Here is a 16,780-nt window from a genome sequence, read left to right on the forward strand (position 1 = left end):
CGGGTCGCATTACCCACTCCCCAATGCCCTAGTACACACTTTACAAAGAATTCACATGCAACTTGGATAGCATTATATTGCGTTAGTAGTATTAAGATTGATCAAACGGATCACGAATTCTGGCGCACTGTGAGTTTTTCTGAGTGACTGTTTGTGTCCCACAGTCACACTGAAATTGTCTTTTGGGTCGCTAGATGAACAAGTTCCAGAACCTACCACTTGGGACTCTGAGACATACACAGAACCCCCTCTGGACAGACCGTGAGGGTACTACGGGATGAGGAGCGGCCTCACCAAGAAACAAACATCAGAACCGCATCAGACAGCAGGTTCTCCGGCCACGCTGCGTACCTCTTGTTGATGAGGTAGTCCTCCAGGATGTCCAGGCAGCGCACCATCTGGGAGAAGATGAGCACCTTGTGGCCGCCCGCCTTCAGCCGGGGCAGCAGCTTGTCCAGCAGCACCAGCTTGCCCGCCGAGCGGATCAGGGCCTGCAGGTGGAAGTCGGCGGCCATGGGGTCGTACACCTGCCGCAGCTCCGCCACGATCTTCTCCTCCGCGCCTGGGGATCACAGACAGTAGGGGGGGGGGGGGGGTTATCTTAATCATCCTCGCACAGGTCGGTTACGTATTGAAGCGTACACTTGTTTTAGTAACAGGAGGACTTATGGGGGAAAGTTGCAGGTTGAAGTACATGAATGGAAGTTAAGATCCTCTCAGAAGGCTGGGCTATTTTCGAACATAAGAGTAAACTCTGTTTTCTCCAAAAGAATCTCTAAAAAGGTCGAACCATTGACCCCATCTCTGCAGGATTTTCCACCGGTCGGATTCTAAATAAGGACATCAGCTGTCAGACCATGGAAACGTGATGGTTTCCCTTTAAGGGGTCTTACCATTGGTGAGGGGGCAACGGTGGGAATAGAGTTCAAATGGCCAGTACGGATACTGAGGCAGAGGTTGGTGGAAAGGCAATGGGCCGTACCATTAATGAGGTAGGGGTGGTTGCAGCACTTGCGGAGCTCCATCATGGTGTTGAGCAGGTTGGGCACGTTGCTGTTGCTGTTGACGCCCACACTGAGGAAGGTGAAGTTCCTCTCCAGGATGGCCCGGTAGTACTTCTTCTGGACGTCCGTCAGCTCCACCTGGAGGCACAAGGACTTAACTCAACAAACATGGCAGCAACTCTGGCTTTGAAAAGGGTTGCAACACATCCTTTTTCTTTAACCTATTCAAGTAAATTCTATTTGGATTGACCACATCACAGCGAGTCTGTTAGGGCTTCACAGAACACATTATACAACCACCCATAACCGTAAGGTCTCTAAAAGGGCAAAACCCTCCATATCCAAAGGAATGAACCGGGAGAAAGAACACACAATAGGAGTCTCTTATTCCAGGGACGTCAGAATCAATTGATTTCTGTAAGAGTTATTCTCTGGTCATTACAATTATTAATTTGCCAAGGTCATCGCTCGTTACACAAGCCTAAATCTCATTATTATTTTTTGGCTTAACTAAGCAATAAAAAGCAAATAATGTTCATGTTCCTCTTACAAATAATTTTTAAATCCTGACACAAATAAAATCAAAAAACCAATAGTTTCAGTTCTGCAACCAACATCTGTGTATTGTCTCATGATGTTCTGTGTGACTGTTCCCTCGGAGCTCACCTCGATGATGGTCTCCTGTTTAGGAGCCAGGTTCTTCTCCACGTCCTCCTTCAATCGGCGTAGCATCATGGGCTTCAGGATGGACTGCAGCTTCTGGACCTGAACCACAAACAGAAGAAAGAGGCGTTTGGTATGTGGGAACATGCGAGGGAGAGAGAGAGAGTGTGCATGGAGAGGAGGAAGAACGAGCCAGAATGAGAGAAAGAAACCTGAAGAGAGATGGCATGAGAGAAAGAAATAGAGGAAAGAAGAACAATACAGTGAGATGGAGACAGAGAGAGAGTGACCAAGCACAGACAAGGAGATACAGTACAAGAGATGGAGACAAAAGATAAGAGATGGAAACAGAAATAGAGCAAAAAGAGACAGAAAAATAGAAAGAATAGATTTTTCCCGATCAAAGAAGGGTGGAGATAGCTAGAGAGAAAAAGACCGGCAGCAACACAAACTCCTCCACACCTGCTCTTCCGTCTTGAGGTCTCCGAACTCCTTGAGAAACTCTGTCTCGGAGGGGAACTGGGCGGGCTCAAGGAAGTGCAGCAGGCTGAACAGCTCCTCCACCGTGTTCTGCAGAGGAGTTCCCGTCAGCAGAACCTTGTGCTCCTGGGAGGGGGATAAAAGAGGAGGCCATCAACCTACTGGTAGGAGCCATGAAGAACCAGAACCTCTCGCCTGACGCTCAAACCCAGAACCTCTCGTCTGATGCGCACACCCCCGTCACCGAGAGTGAAGCTGCGTGTCGCCCCTCACCATGTCCAGCATCTTCAGGCTGTCCAGTAGCTTGCAGTTGCGGTTCTTGAGTCGATGGGCCTCGTCGATGATCACACAGCGCCAGGAGATCTCCCGCAGCTCGGGGCAGTCCGACAGCACCATCTCGAAGGTGGTGATCAGCGCGTCAAACTTGTACGCCCCCGGGATCAGGTGCTCCTGCGAGGGGTAGAGAGAGAGAACAGAGCCCATGAGGGGGAGAGGGTGTTATTGTGTTATTGTCTCCCATATGTAATGGGAGGTGTGATGAACGATAGGATCACAGCGATGAAGGACTCACTGAGCCCTTTTGCTGTGTAAGCATTTAGCAGACGCTTTTGTGGGAGAAGAAGAATTCTAAACCTGCCAAATGTTCTTCCTTTTGTCTTAGGTTTGCCTTTGTGTGTATGTAAGAAACTATATTTAATCAGGAATCGTTTTTGATCCGAATAGTGACCCCAAGAACCCCCTCGGAACCCCCTAACACACAGACACACACAAACCTTGTCGTCCTTGCAGTACATCTCGTACTGCTGGATCATCTGCCGGCTGGCCAGGCTGCCGTGGTACACTATGGCGTTCATGTCGGTCCAGGTGGCGAACTCGCGCTCCCAGTTGGTGATGGTGGAGAGCGGGGCGATCACCAGGAAGGGGCCCTGGATGCCTGCACCGAACACCTCCGACAGCAGGGAGATGGACTGGATGGTCTTCCCCAGACCCATCTCGTCAGCCAGGATGCAGTTCTGCCTGGAGGACAGGGAGGAGCGGACCCACGGTGAGGACCGGTGAATGGGTCACCCGATGCAGGCCATGCAGTGGATTTCTATAAACCACACCGTGTCACTGGTAATGTGGACGCTATGTACACATGATCGAAGAGTGGCCTCCCTGCCTGACCTTCAGTCAACCTCACACGGATATTAAATGGTCAAAGTTATCGTCATCCTTTAACGGGGTAAATATGAATAAAACAAATATAATAAAGATCCAATCCCATGTGGTCCGGATTAAAGTAAAAAAAAAAAAGACGGTTATGTATGCTGAAGACAGTGACCGGAGAGAGGTGCAAGTGATGGCCCAGTACCTGTTGTACCAGTTGAAGAGCAGCCAGTTGACCCCCTCCAGCTGGTACTCCCTCAGGACGTTCCCGCTGTTATACTCCTTGGACTCCTCTAGCTTCTTCCACGAGGCTGCCGGAGGTCTCGGCTGATTGGACGAGGACAGGGGAAACAGGAAGTTGGTTGACGGTGTTTGATAGGGAAGGGGTTAGCATTACAGGACGCCTGCCGTACAATGTGTGGAGCGCAGATACCGATACAAAAACATTTTGAATCGAATTCAGAAATATTCAAAAAGGTTGTAAAATACATGCAGAGGAGTGCACACACACACTTTCAGTTGAGCCTTAACAGTGTTCTTGACAACAGCGTGGGCCCCACAGAACCAGAGCACCACTCACGGTTCTCTTGAGGCGTGCGGGGCGGTCCTGGATCTTCTTGAACTCCTCCACCTTGCCCTCATCCACGTCCTCCTTCAGCTCCCAGGTGGCGTCCTCGTAGGGCAGTGATAACCACTTCACCAGGTAGTACACCACCGGCTGCAACAGACACATACACACATTGCTTATGGGCTTTTCTTACTCACAACCTAGAACCACGGTCACGACCAATAAAACATTAGAAAGATGACCAAAGCCATTATACCAAAAAGAGCAGCGTTCATCTAGCCAAACAAAACACTTGGCCTAGACCAAGTCATTTTAGCCAATAACAAACCGCGACCTGTACACATCTAGCCAACCAGAAATGCAGATATCTATGTGCTCTAATGCCGCCACGAAAAACCCTTTTATGAACCAAGCATTGGGAAGGGCATTGATATTTGGCCTGTTGAGCCCTTTGAGACTGTCATGGTGATTGAGGGCGATACAAATACAACTCAATGGAAATGTTATTTGAAATAGGCAGGGGGAACGATACATCGTACAGACAGTTTGTCTCGGCGGTAAGCGCAATAGTAGGTTGCGCTACAGAGACACAAGACAGTTTCAATCAATACATGAGCAGGCAAACGCTGAGCAGGTGCTCTGTATCATCGTTCTCTTTTTGAACAAGATTAATGCAGACATTACAAGTCTTCGAGAGGACCGAACCGATCCTGCCGAGCTGCAATCAATATTTGTGTATAAAGCCAGAAGGGAGAGCAAGCTTCTTTGCATTTCCGATTTGGATACAATCATCTTTTGCTCAAGATCTAAAATTATTCTGGGATCGTTGGCAAACAACATCAGTTAATGTTAGCGAGGGTAAACGTGATCCAACATTTTGTATATTACCAACACCTAGACACGTCATGTGAACTTTAAAAGAACACTAGATAATTTTGTCATTTACAAAAGACACCCCTACAAAACAGTTGGTCCTTCACAAGTACTAAATATAGATAAAACACCTCAGCTGATAAAAATAAATCTTTCAAAGATAAAGACATTGGTGAAAGAATGTCCAGAGTATGCTGAATTCAGTAGTTTGTAGACCCTCTCTCGTACCTCTCCGTTGTCCTTGTCCACACTGTGGGACTCATCCAGAATCCGGTCAGCCTCTATGTAGTCTGGGTTGAAGGCCTCCTCCTCCTACACACACACACACACACACACACACATGAAAAGATCTCAGCAACTTCACGTAAAAAATATTCCATTTCCAATTTAGTCTCATATTTCACATTTATCAGGGGTCTTTACCCATAACAGACGTGTAGAGAATTCAGACATATCACTACGGAACATTACTTCACACTTAGCCATTAAGCAGATTAGAGCTGTTGTCCAAAGCTACTTTGGGATGGGCCTATCAAACAATCAACGCAAACATAAACGCTGCAGAGCTGAGATCAAACCCTAGAACACAGGAGGCAGGTGGGGTTACGCTCAACATGGACTGCAGACATTGAACCCAACACCTTTCGGCTGGGGGTCTTACAACCACCTGGTTGGACCTGCTCACCTCCTGGAAGAGGTTCCTCATCTGGGTGTACTTGATCTTGAATCTCTTGAGCTTCTGGTGGATCCGTTTGTCCCGCTCCAGTTGTTCCAGAGTGGACCATTCACAGTGCAGGTAGGAGCTAACAGGGGGAGAGAGGGAGAAACACAGAAAGAGAGGGAGATTACGTACAATGGGATAAGATAAGAATCATTTTCACAGTTCAGTTCTTTTTTTTACCAAAATAAATAAATAATAATAATAAAAGAAAAAAGGCATAGCAACCGAGACTTACTAGTTCTTGTACTTAACGAAAAACTCTTCCATGATGATGTATTGGCCCGGGGAGACCTAAAAGTAATGAAAAAGGAGGCATTTATTTAGCAAAGCTTTTACCCACAATCATACTGAGACCGATTTTTGTGGGGGTTTAGAGTTGGTCCTCAAGATGTAGACAATATGAAATCTACCTCTTTCCTGGTTGACCTCATGGAGAGAACTTTGTCCACAATGGCTGCATCTTCCTCGCTTGGGTTTTCCTGTGAAATTGTCAGTACAGTGTTTTAAACACTACAATCCACATGCTGCAACCGTACACACCCTTCCTTTAAATCGCTAGTCCAACCATCGCAAACATCCCCTCTGTTGTTAGTGTCACAAACAAAGATCTAATGAGCATTGGCTGATGGTGTATATATCTAGCCAATCAAAAATGTACACATGAAGAGAGCAAACTGTAGCTATCTAGCCAATCAGAGTAGACGTCTGCTGCTATCCACATGCGTCAATGCCCCAATGAATAACTGAATCTGTTCTGTTCCACGCTCAGAGACAGAGACACGTTGGCAAAATAATCAATATCGCTTTGGTACATTTAACCAGGCAACCACTAATGGAAAAACCAAACCCTGCTGTCACAGCATTTAAGTACAGCTCACCACAAAGAACTGCATGCTGGGTTGGCCGTCGGCGTCCAGCTCCACTGTCTGTTGTTTCAGCTGCTGGGCCATCAGCTGTGCGGCGTTCCTGCTGCTGCCTCCGCCGCCTCCGCCGCCACCACCAGCACCAGCACCACCACTGATGGAGGCCACGGCGGTAGTCGTCGTGGTGATGTCGACGTCCTCCTGCTCGTCCTCGTCGTCTGTGATCTTGATGTCCAGGTCCTCCGTGTACTTCTTCCGCTTGACCACGCGGTTGGAGCGCCTCTGTGTGGCGGGGGTGGGACAGTCGGGGTTAAAGGGCGAGTAGGTAAGATCGTTTTCTGCAGGAGGACTTCGGCTTACGCGTTTCAATAAATGCCTTCAGAGTAGTGGTGAAGGATTTAGAGGTAGACGCATGGGGGTAGCCGGTGGGAGAGGCGTGGTCAGACGCTGTCAAACCCCACTCCACTCGCGCTCCAGCTCTGATGCGCAGCCAATACAATCATTTCTCCCGCTTAATAACTTTACACATTTTAGTCAAAGATAACACAGAAGTTCACCAAACCTTTGTAAGACCCAAACATAACAGTTTCCAATAAAAAATGACGTTTTTTATGGGAAAGTGTGGCCGTTGGGGTTTGAACCAAGAGCATCTCGTCGGGGACTCCTAGCCACTGGTCTGACCCTCCGTACAGAGTGCGTGCGTGTGCGTACCGTTGCTATGTCCTCCTCCATGGGCGTGGGGGAGGCGGGGCTCAGCTCTCCATCAGAGTGGTCCGAGGACGCGTTCCTCTTCCGCTTTTTCGTGCCCACCAGAGTGATGGTGCTGTGGGACAGACGGAGAGCGATCAGGATAACACCACCGACCCAAGTCTCCCCTCAGTATCAATACATCACATTATCCAACCCTAAGATGCTATCTAGTCCGATATCACATCGCCCAGCCTTATGCTTTTGAAATACATTAAAGTGCTCTGATAACAAACTGAGACGGGGGGGTCCCCCCAGGGAGCAGCAGCTTACTTGGTCTTGGCCTTGCTCTTGCTCTTGCTGGAGCCACCCAGGGGTCCCACGGCGGCCATGCCCGTGCCGCCCGCCACCTTGGGCTTCCCCTTCTTGTCGCCGCCCACCCCGCCCTTGTGGCCCCCTGCGGCCCCGCCCCCCGCCGGGCTCTTCTTCTTGCTCCCGCCCGACTTCTTCTTGGCGGCGGTGGTCACCACGGTGACGGTGCCCCCCAGCTCGGCGGCGGCGTGGCTGGCCGGCAGCTCGTCCTGGTTGAGGACGCGGGGCAGGTTCTTCTCGCCGCGCGCCTTGGCCCGGGCGATGGCCTCCGCCACGATGCGGTTGGCCTTCTCCTGCTTGCAGAGCGTCTCCACGCGCCGCACCGTCACCGTCTCCCCGCTGGCCTTGGTGATGCGGATGGCCTGGCCGCCCAGGCCGCTCACGCCCAGGCCGCCGCTGGTGGTGGTGGTGGTGGCGGCCGAGCCGGCGGCCGACGTGTTGATGACCTTCACCACCGAGACGGTGCCGCCCGCCGATGAGGCCGCGCTCGTCTGGACAAACAGAGCCATGGTGATTAGGAGCACCACTCGTATCGGGGTGGGGTGCAGTGGGAATGGATCAGAGAGATTGTTGTAGAGGGATGTAAACGCACTTCTGAGTCAACACCCCACCGTTAGTCTCAAGTCCTTCAGCGGACATTTTTGCCTTAAGTGATTGGGATGGAATCCAGAAACGGCTACAGGGGTGAGGCTAAAGCGTTAGGCTACGGACGTCAACACAGTGCCTTACAGCACAGGGTCGATCCCTAAACCCACGCGACCATCCTAGCCCCACTGATATTAAAAAGGAGATGAGGCAGACTTAACATCTGATCTGTCTCAATGCCTTCTGCCGCAAATAATTATTGCAAACGAGCGAGAGTGATGTGTGAAAGGGTGGGAAGTGGTTTAGCCTTCTTGGGAGTCTGAGACGACACCATTTCAAAGTACTTAAACATCTTCATTCAACACAATTCACAACATTGATAGGATGGCGATCCCCAGGAATGGGGAGTAAAGTTGCTCTCGGTAAGGCCAGAGCAGCTGTCTCTCCCCCCCCCAGCCCAGTGTCAGCTCACCTGTGGCTGCAGCAGCATCTTGAGCGGCAGGGCGACTCTCTGTCCCCCCTGGCCCTGGGTGATCTGGAGCATCTGGGGGCTGCCCGGGGTCCCTCCAGAAACCAGCTGGTACTGCAGGAACACAAGGGCACAGAACCGATGGATCATCACATCACACCTCATCAGGTATATAGTAACGGCTGAACACGTGGAGGGAACTACTGATCATAGCTTGATAAGAAGCACAGTCAGTCAGTCATTCTAGTCATCTCGTTAGACGGGTTTAAGAAAGGCACGTGCGAGAGATCAAAATACTTCCTAAAGTAGCTTCCTAAAGGCCCAAAGCCATTTCTTAAGGTTAGCACGATCACAATAAAAAAAGACGACAAAATTTGTTCGGATTAAAAAATATATATAATATCACAAAATAAAAAATATAGATTGCAAATCCTTTCTTTTAGTTAAATGTAATTCCAAATATTCAATCTTAAATCATATTAATCAGTGTTCTGGCTAACTGTTGTTGTGTTTCCCTTCTTTTAAAATTGTATTATCCATTTACCTATGGTTTTATTTCATCATTACTGTCACAAGAGTCACATGTCCGTCCTCACCTTAACTCCCCCCTGCGCGTTGGGCTGCTGCTGCACCTGCAGCTGGATGGTGAGCACCTTGGGCTGCCCGCCCGCCTGGCCCACTGCCCGGGCCTGGGTCAGGGCGGCCAGCTGCCCCCCCTGGAGCACCAGTTTCCCCCCGGGGAGCTGCCCCAGTACCAGCCTGGTCTGGCCCTGCTGGCCGGTGCCGCCCGCCACGCTCACCGTCTGGGCCTGCGTGGTGTTGGTGCCGGCCTGGGAGGGCTGCTGGAGCACCAGGGTGATGCGCTTCGCTTCACCGCCCTGGGAGAGACGGGGAAAAGATGAACATTTAGTGGAGGCTATGATCTAAAGAGAAGATAAAACTGTGCTTATTGATCAACTGAAGGAGACATTAGGGGACAGTAGAAGTAGAGCGACAGGACTGATGGTGAATTTAGACGTGTATCCTTTAACAGGTAAGGGGTTAGGGCCTCTTGCCCTTGGATGCGATCACGTAGACTGTGGATGTTGCGGTCCGAACCCAGAAGCTTATAGCTGGGAGTCAAACCCCACATCCACTAGGCCATCCTGCCCCCAGACGAGACATGGGACACGATGTCGAGCACCGAAGTAGGACTAAACTAGACAAGGGGCCCTGCGTGGGTGGGGATAGGTGTGGTGGTCTCACCTGCTGGGGGACTGTGGTCAGTGTGACCCCCTGCGGCCGGGCGCCCGTGGAGGCTGAGCTGACCTGGCCCTGGATGGCGGGCTGGATCTGGACTTGAGGTTGGATCTGAACTTGGGTCTGTCCTTGTGCTAGCTGCACTTGCACCTGCTGGCTCTGCGGCTGCTGCACCTGCTGGGGCATGGAGGTGAGTAGGACCTGTTTGAGGGATCCGTCGGGCATCTGCATCAGCCTCTGTACCCCGGCAGAACCCACCTTGAGCTGCGCCTGGCCGGCCTGGTTCAGCACCGTGCCCCCCTGCAGGATGGACATGCCGGGCCGCAGTTGCGTGCCGGACACCAGGCGGATCACCTTGCCCCCGCCGGCGCCCCCGGACACGGTCTGCAGCACCTGGGCCTGGCCCTGGGGCCCCTTGAGGATAACGATCTTCCCCCCCGCCTGCTGCGTGATGGCGGCCAGCTGCTGGGGCGTGAGCTGGTGGGCGAACTGAGTGAGCTGCTGCTGCGTGGTGGTGCCCACTGTGGCGCCGGCCGTGGTGGTCTGCATCGTCATCGGAGAGCTCAGCAGCACGGTGGTGGCCCCCGCCGTGCTCGCCACCGGCGTCTGCACCTGCACCGCCGGTACCGGGGAGCGGTACGTCGTGGTCGTGGTGGTGGTGGTGGCCATGGAAACTGTGGGTTGGAGGGCCAACTGGACTGTCTGGTGCTGAACGGGGGCGGGGGCGACGGGCACCGGCTCCAGGAGAGGAACGGGCGCCGCTACGGTCAGGCCGAGGCCAGGGGTGACGGTGAGCTCCGGGCTGGGCTCCGTGTCGGCAGGGGGGTCAACCTGCCCCAGGGCCAGTTTCAGGGCCTCCTCCACAGGGTCGGAGGAGCCCTGGGAGAAGGAGTCTTCCGGAAGAGCGTCCAGGTTAAACAAGGGGGTGTCCTCAAACAAGTCCATGATGGGATCCGCCATGGTGCCCCCTCTCCACCCGGGGAGATGGGCACGACCAAAAAGACCCTCTTAGTCGAGGGGAGATGAATGATCACTCGACCAACCCTCTTCGGTGTTCCCCCAGAACTAATGCAAAGAACTGGGAGCACACAACCAATAGAGACCTGACATTAATAAACATTTAAATTGCTAAAATAATATTGAGGCAGTCAACAGTTTGACTCCAAATGTACTTACCAAACGGTGACAGGCTTCTTCAGCCCCTTCCGTAACTTGAGGTTAATTTGTATCTTCCAATACCACGGACTGGGATGCCTGTGTAAAAAAACAGAACCAACGATGGGTTTTGCAAACGAGTCACAATTGAGTCAATTCCAACCAGCTCCTTGGCCTTCTTAACAACTCATACGTTTAATAGTATATGGGGACATTGGTTGTACACGTCGAAGCAAGGTTCATACAACTGTAATGGCTGTTAAGTCACATTTACAGAGTCCAATCACTGAACTAGTCCCAGAACTTCAACAGATATCCCAACAATAACGTGTAACACACATTCACTCGTATTACAAACGTCTGCCTTTTGTTTACTAAGTCACTGAAATCTAGCATATATGACTCAAGTAACCAATACAACTGAAACAATAAAGCATATAGGCTAGAACAGTATCGATGATATAAGCAATATTAGTTGAGGACAGCAGTTTAGCTGTAGTGGGTGCTGGTATGGATGCTGGTGAGGAGAGATGCTGTCTGGCCGGCTCGCAGTCTCCTCACAAACCCCTCAGTTAGCATTAGCTTCCTCTGCTAGCGATACAAAAAAAACCTCTTGCCAATTACACTTGACGATAAAACATGGAATTGTAATTATATCCAGTAAAGTGGACGGGTTGTGTTCACCGCTTTCTTCTCTGTCATCTAACTACCGACCATTGAATGACTGTTGGACTCCCTCGTCTCGTCAACAAACCGGACCAAACCAAAGCAACGTGCCACTATAACCATCGCCCGTCAACGTTGAGACAAGGGTTAGGCCGCGATGCTGTTTGGGCCGGCCTGCGTCTCATCTACGTGCACAATACCTGTGAATAACCATCCCATCCTCTGCCCCGACTCTCTCAAATATATTTTCGGGACGCTAAATTTACCTTTGCATCGACACACATGGCTTTCTCCGTCTCACAACACTGTACGATTACAGGAAACGGCCAGTGAAGAGCAGGAACTAACTTCTTGCCTCAGAAAGCGTAGAAAGCTTGCCCCTCGAATGCCACAGGGCGCTGATTGGCCGAGGTTTACGCGAGCCGGCAGCATATAGCCACCAGATTGGTTAAAGGAGGTTTCCGTCATATTATAAGGACGTAACTTATGCAATAAGTTACGTCCTTATGGTGCACGAGCGGGCGGGACTTATGCAATGGACGTAGTTAGGTTGAGGAAACAATGAATGCGGCCTAGATCATTTGGCTGAGGTCCTCAATAACAGCAATTGAGCGCGCTGATCAATTACTGATGATCCAGGAACGATCAATGATGTTTTTGTTCATTAATGACCTATAGCTCGTTCAATTTGAAATATATCTTTCAAATTAACTCACCGTTCCAATAAAAAGAGTAACATCTAAACGTTAATGAATGAAGCCATTATGTGTAGTATTGTGAACAGGCATTGGATTGTATTTCACTGTATCATCATGAGATATGAATAAATAGACCACATTAAAAAAAATAACATAAAAACCGTAATGTCTGATCCTTTTTGTTTATCCAACAAATATATTTGTGACCCCATGGGCCATGACCACCATAATATCAGGATCGTTTATGGCTCATATGTGTATGTATATAGGTTATAGCATGAACCAAACTTTATCCCTATACCCCATTGGATTTCCATCATCAACATAACATAATCCTAACAAAAACTAGACACGTTGAGACATGCTATCGATTTTCAGTTTAGAAATGTAACAGTTGCTTCTATACAAAGTGTCATATAAAAATGTGTTATCCTCCTTTTTATGAAAGGGCAGATAGGGCTTATTGCATACCACTCAAGAGTTCCTGTCAAGAGTGGGGACATGGGAGTTTGAACCCATCCCATCCTCAGTAACCTTCTAGACATATTATAAAAGAGACATATTTTGATAGTTTCCAACCATTTTAATTGTGATTAAAGGAATGTGGTCACAGGTTGTGGACACATGTTTCACAGGTTCTCATTGATAAATGAGAACCTGTGAAATATAAATATATTCTGACTCCGCAGATCAGGCAGTTACTATGTACCAGAGAGTAAGAGTTGGTAGGTGTGTGTGTGTGTGTGTGTGTGTGTGTGTGTGTGTGTGTGTGTGTGTGTGTGTGTGTGTGTGTGTGTGTGTGTGTGTGTGTGTGTGTGTGTGTGTGTGTGTGTGTGTGTGTGTGGGGGGGGGGGGGGGGGGGGTGTTTGTGTGTGTATGTGCGTGCATGTGTGTGTGTTTACATGTTTTGGCAATGTGAATGAACGTTTTTGCCAACACTTTGAATTCAATTGAACTAAATTGAGAGAGAGAGAAAGAAAGAGGGAGTAACGATAGAGAGACAGAGACAGAGTGAGCGAAAGAGATACAGTGAGCTAGAGAGATACAGAAAGCTAGATAGACAGAGTGAGAGCGAGTGAGAGATAGATTAAAAAAGAGAGAGAGACAGAAAGAGAGATAAAGTGAGAGAGAGAAAGAAAGAGAGTGCAATGAACAGCTAGAGAGAGAGAGAGAGAGAGAGAGAGAGAGAGAGAGAGAGAGAGAGAGAGAGAGAGAGAGATAAACTGAGAAAGAGAGAAAGTGACAGAGAGAGAGAGAGAGAGAGAGATAAACTGAGAAAGAGAGAAAGTGAGAGAAAAGACTGAGGGAGTGAGGGAGAAATAGACAGTGAATGAAATGGAAAGATATACAGAGAGTAATATATGGCGGCCGCTGTGGTCATACAAGTGTAAATGAGTGGATTGGACGGCACACTGCACTCTATGCATTGCACACCCTGCTGAGTGCAGCCCGATCCCGGGCCAACGTCTCCATCTGTCTGGTTCCCGGGACCAGGAGCTTCCGGCACACACCGCAACTCTCTGTTCTGCTCCTGGCCCGGCCCAACCAACCCACGCCAAACCCTGCTGGTCCGAGCTATATTTACCAACAGCTGCTGGGGAGCGATTTGGTAAAGTCAGAGGAGAATCTGCTGGGATAAGGGGAGAATATGTTGGAGTCATAGGAGAATACGGTGGGATGAGAGGAGAATATGGTGGAATCAGAGGAGAATACGGTGGGACGAGAGGAGAATGTGGCGGATTCAGAGAGGAATCTGCTGGGACGAGAGGAGAATATGGTGGAGTCATAGGAGAATGCGCTGGGATAAAGAGAGAATGTGGTGGATTCAGAGAGGAATCTGCTGGGATGAGGGGAGAATATGGTGGAGTCATAGGAGATTTTGGTAGAGTAACAGGAGAATATATTGGAGTCAGAGGAGAATATGGTGGAGTAAGTGGAGAATATAGTAGAGTCAGAGGAGAATATGGGGAGATGAGAGGGTTTTCTAGGAAACCTAGAGGAGAATTCTGGTATCATTTCGAAAACATTTGAGGAAAAGGTAAACGATAGGAAAATGTGCACCATTCAAGAACAGGTCAAATAGAGAATTATAAACCAGTAGAACCAATGCTGTATTCTATTGACCACATGTAAGATCACGATATGAATACTTAATTAATAAATAATGGTGGTTTCATTTTTGTTTGAGGAAAAAGTTTTTCACTGTTGGATGAAAAACATGGAACACCTTTTTTTTGTATATTTTGAAAAAACAAGACAAGTGGCGACTGTTTTAACATCTATGTCGATTTTTTTATATTTATTTATCCCAAGATCCAAATCCATCGTAAAAGTGTATTTTCATAACAGGCAATATGTAATATAAGACACAAGAAACATTGGGACAAATCCAGTTGGAAAGACAGGCAAGATACATTCTGGAATTCAGTTTACAATTTACAAAATGTAACAAAAAAAAATACGTATACTCAGACTAATTCATTGCATTTAAGCAGAAATTGCACAAAGTAAACCATTTTACTAAAGTATTATATCTGATTTGCTGAATTATTTCATTATTTGATCCAGTGTTTATCTCAAATATGTCTGCTAAGAAGCAGAAACAGAGAATCCATAACATTTTGCTTTGAATTTTAAAACTCACTAAATTTTCCCTGAAAGGGGGGTCCTTTGGGATCAGGAGTTTTTTGTGTAAAATTACAGGTACTTTGAAATATCTGTCATGAAATCTTAGAAATTGTAATTACATTTATGTTATTTTATCTTCTGGCCCCGTAAGAGATGCATATGTAAGGTAAAGAAATTAAATGTGACAACAAATAATATAGTTTTCCACTTTTAACCCTTGTCTGTGTCGTAAGTCTATGTGGTATCGTAAGCTAATAAATGCTACATAGGTCCGGCTTCAAATTAACTCCCAAGGTAGCATAACACAGGTCATTTGAAAATGTATTGCCGCTTAAACATTCACCTTTGGGTCACGGCACATCTACTCAGTGCTCCTCTAATATATTTCAGGTAAGCAACACATCAGACACTTCCTGTTTTCAGACATGGCCCCAACATCCTCGCCCGCTCTCCATCCTCCCCTCACTTGCATACTTCCTGTCCCGCCCCCAATGTGAACCCACCCACCCAACCATCCACAAACCCGCCCACCTCCCTCAACCCCGCCCATTCTGCCAACAGCCCCAGACTGCACCATCCTGACCCATTGACCCTCAAACAACCCCAACCGCCCTATCAAACCCAAACCTGCCAACAAGCCTCCACCCAACCACCTGGGCTCCAACCGCCTCCAACCTGTTACACCCCTGCTATACCAACCTGCCCAAAGAGCAACACATCCCCTCCACCCACCACATCCCCTCCACCCACCACATCCCCTCCACCCACCACATCCCCAACATCCCACCACCCCTACCAACCACATCCCCAACGGGCCGTCGACAGCCACCCTCCTCCCCACCCTCACCCAACACATCCGTCCATCCATGCCTGTCCCGTCGACCCACTGCCTAGCCGGGGTCCCGATCACAAGGGGAAGACCAGGAAGCCGGAGAAGGTGGAGTACTTCCAGCCGCCCATCAGGTTGCCCTTCTCCAGCTTGAGATAGGCCTTGTCCCCCCGCTCCATGATGACCAGGCCGGCGTTGGTGGCCGCCTCCCGCGTCACGTCCTGGTCCCCAGCGAAGGCCGACACCATGGGCCAGCCGTTTAGCATCAGGCTCACCTGCAGGACAGGACAGTTTCATGCAGCGGTTAGCAGAGGCGTATTCAAGGGTTAGGGGGTGTGAAAAAGAGTTTTCTCGACGCACATGGTTGTTGTTAAAAAGCATATTTTCACTTAAAACAACTAGCACAACCGTCTGCAGACTATTACGGCTAACAGCCAGACAGGAGTATGTGCATCTTTTAAAACATGGTTTAAAACAGTGAAGATGCCATTCACATCTTCACAGGGGGGCTGGGGTGGAACATAACTCTCCAAGTGCCACCCCATACTAAATGTGGTTTTAAAAAAAAGTATTTTTAACCATCGATTCTCTGAAATGCTCTGCAAAGGCTGAGAGTACTCCCCTGTGTTATTCTGTGTGACTGCTGCGCTACCTGTACTAAATGAGTCTTAACCCGTCACAGTGTTATAAGTATATGTCGCTGTGTGCATGCGCGCGCGCCTGTGTGTGCATGTGTGTGGGCGTATGTGCGTGCGCATGCATGCCTGCTCGTGCACCATTAAGTGTGGTTTACATGATTGCAACAATTAGCGTCGATCTAGACTCTTTAATGCGCTCCTCCGAGTGTTTCCTCTCGTCTCATCTCCGTACCTGGATGGTCTGTCGGTTGTAGGCCTTCACCACGTGGAAGTTGAAGCTGTACACTCCCCTCCGCGGGGCCAGGAACACACTGCTGTCCTGCTCAAAGTGGTTCCCAACGTTCACCAGGATCTGGAGAGAGGGGGGGAAGGACAGGGTTCCAGGTGAGCCAGGATGGACATGATATGGAGTAGGATGACGCCCTTCATTCATACTGTTTGTTTTAACAGTATTATTTAAACGAGGGGGGTTAGGAGAGGGTAGTGACTAGGG

General features: G+C 49.1%; 2 protein-coding genes across 7 annotated transcripts in view; both read right to left on the reverse strand.

The window, feature by feature from the left end:
• The window catches only part of chd8 (chromodomain helicase DNA binding protein 8), a 25,029-nt gene extending 13,137 nt beyond the window's left edge, over positions 1–11,892 (reverse strand). For 2 of the 4 annotated variants that reach the window (XM_060058983.1, XM_060058980.1), the window contains exons 1-20: positions 11,761–11,892; positions 10,850–10,927; positions 9,680–10,751; positions 9,031–9,312; positions 8,438–8,548; positions 7,342–7,871; positions 7,033–7,144; positions 6,337–6,603; positions 5,869–5,937; positions 5,694–5,749; positions 5,423–5,540; positions 4,966–5,049; positions 3,877–4,014; positions 3,502–3,623; positions 2,921–3,164; positions 2,421–2,597; positions 2,130–2,273; positions 1,671–1,769; positions 983–1,142; positions 352–562 (exon numbers count right to left, since the gene is read on the reverse strand). In XM_060058983.1, the coding sequence (XP_059914966.1) occupies positions 352–562; positions 983–1,142; positions 1,671–1,769; positions 2,130–2,273; positions 2,421–2,597; positions 2,921–3,164; positions 3,502–3,623; positions 3,877–4,014; positions 4,966–5,049; positions 5,423–5,540; positions 5,694–5,749; positions 5,869–5,937; positions 6,337–6,603; positions 7,033–7,144; positions 7,342–7,871; positions 8,438–8,548; positions 9,031–9,312; positions 9,680–10,633 (3,878 nt within the window). In that variant the 5' untranslated portion in view covers positions 10,634–10,751; positions 10,850–10,927; positions 11,761–11,892. The remainder of the gene's footprint in view (positions 1–351; positions 563–982; positions 1,143–1,670; positions 1,770–2,129; positions 2,274–2,420; positions 2,598–2,920; positions 3,165–3,501; positions 3,624–3,876; positions 4,015–4,965; positions 5,050–5,422; positions 5,541–5,693; positions 5,750–5,868; positions 5,938–6,336; positions 6,604–7,032; positions 7,145–7,341; positions 7,872–8,437; positions 8,549–9,030; positions 9,313–9,679; positions 10,752–10,849; positions 10,928–11,760) is intronic. The other 2 variants (XM_060058982.1, XM_060058981.1) reach the window with 2 other exon arrangements.
• Positions 11,893–15,592: 3,700 nt separating this feature from the next.
• Positions 15,593–16,780, reverse strand: part of cbln12 (cerebellin 12) — a 4,075-nt gene continuing 2,887 nt past the window's right edge. For all 3 annotated transcript variants that reach the window (XM_060058998.1, XM_060058997.1, XM_060058996.1), the window contains 2 exons: positions 16,520–16,639; positions 15,593–15,924 (listed from right to left, as the gene is read on the reverse strand). In XM_060058998.1, the coding sequence (XP_059914981.1) occupies positions 15,727–15,924; positions 16,520–16,639 (318 nt within the window). In that variant the 3' untranslated portion in view covers positions 15,593–15,726. The remainder of the gene's footprint in view (positions 15,925–16,519; positions 16,640–16,780) is intronic.

This window comes from Gadus macrocephalus, chromosome 8, assembly GCF_031168955.1.
Source record: "Gadus macrocephalus chromosome 8, ASM3116895v1".
Taxonomy (NCBI): Eukaryota; Metazoa; Chordata; class Actinopteri; order Gadiformes; family Gadidae; genus Gadus; species Gadus macrocephalus.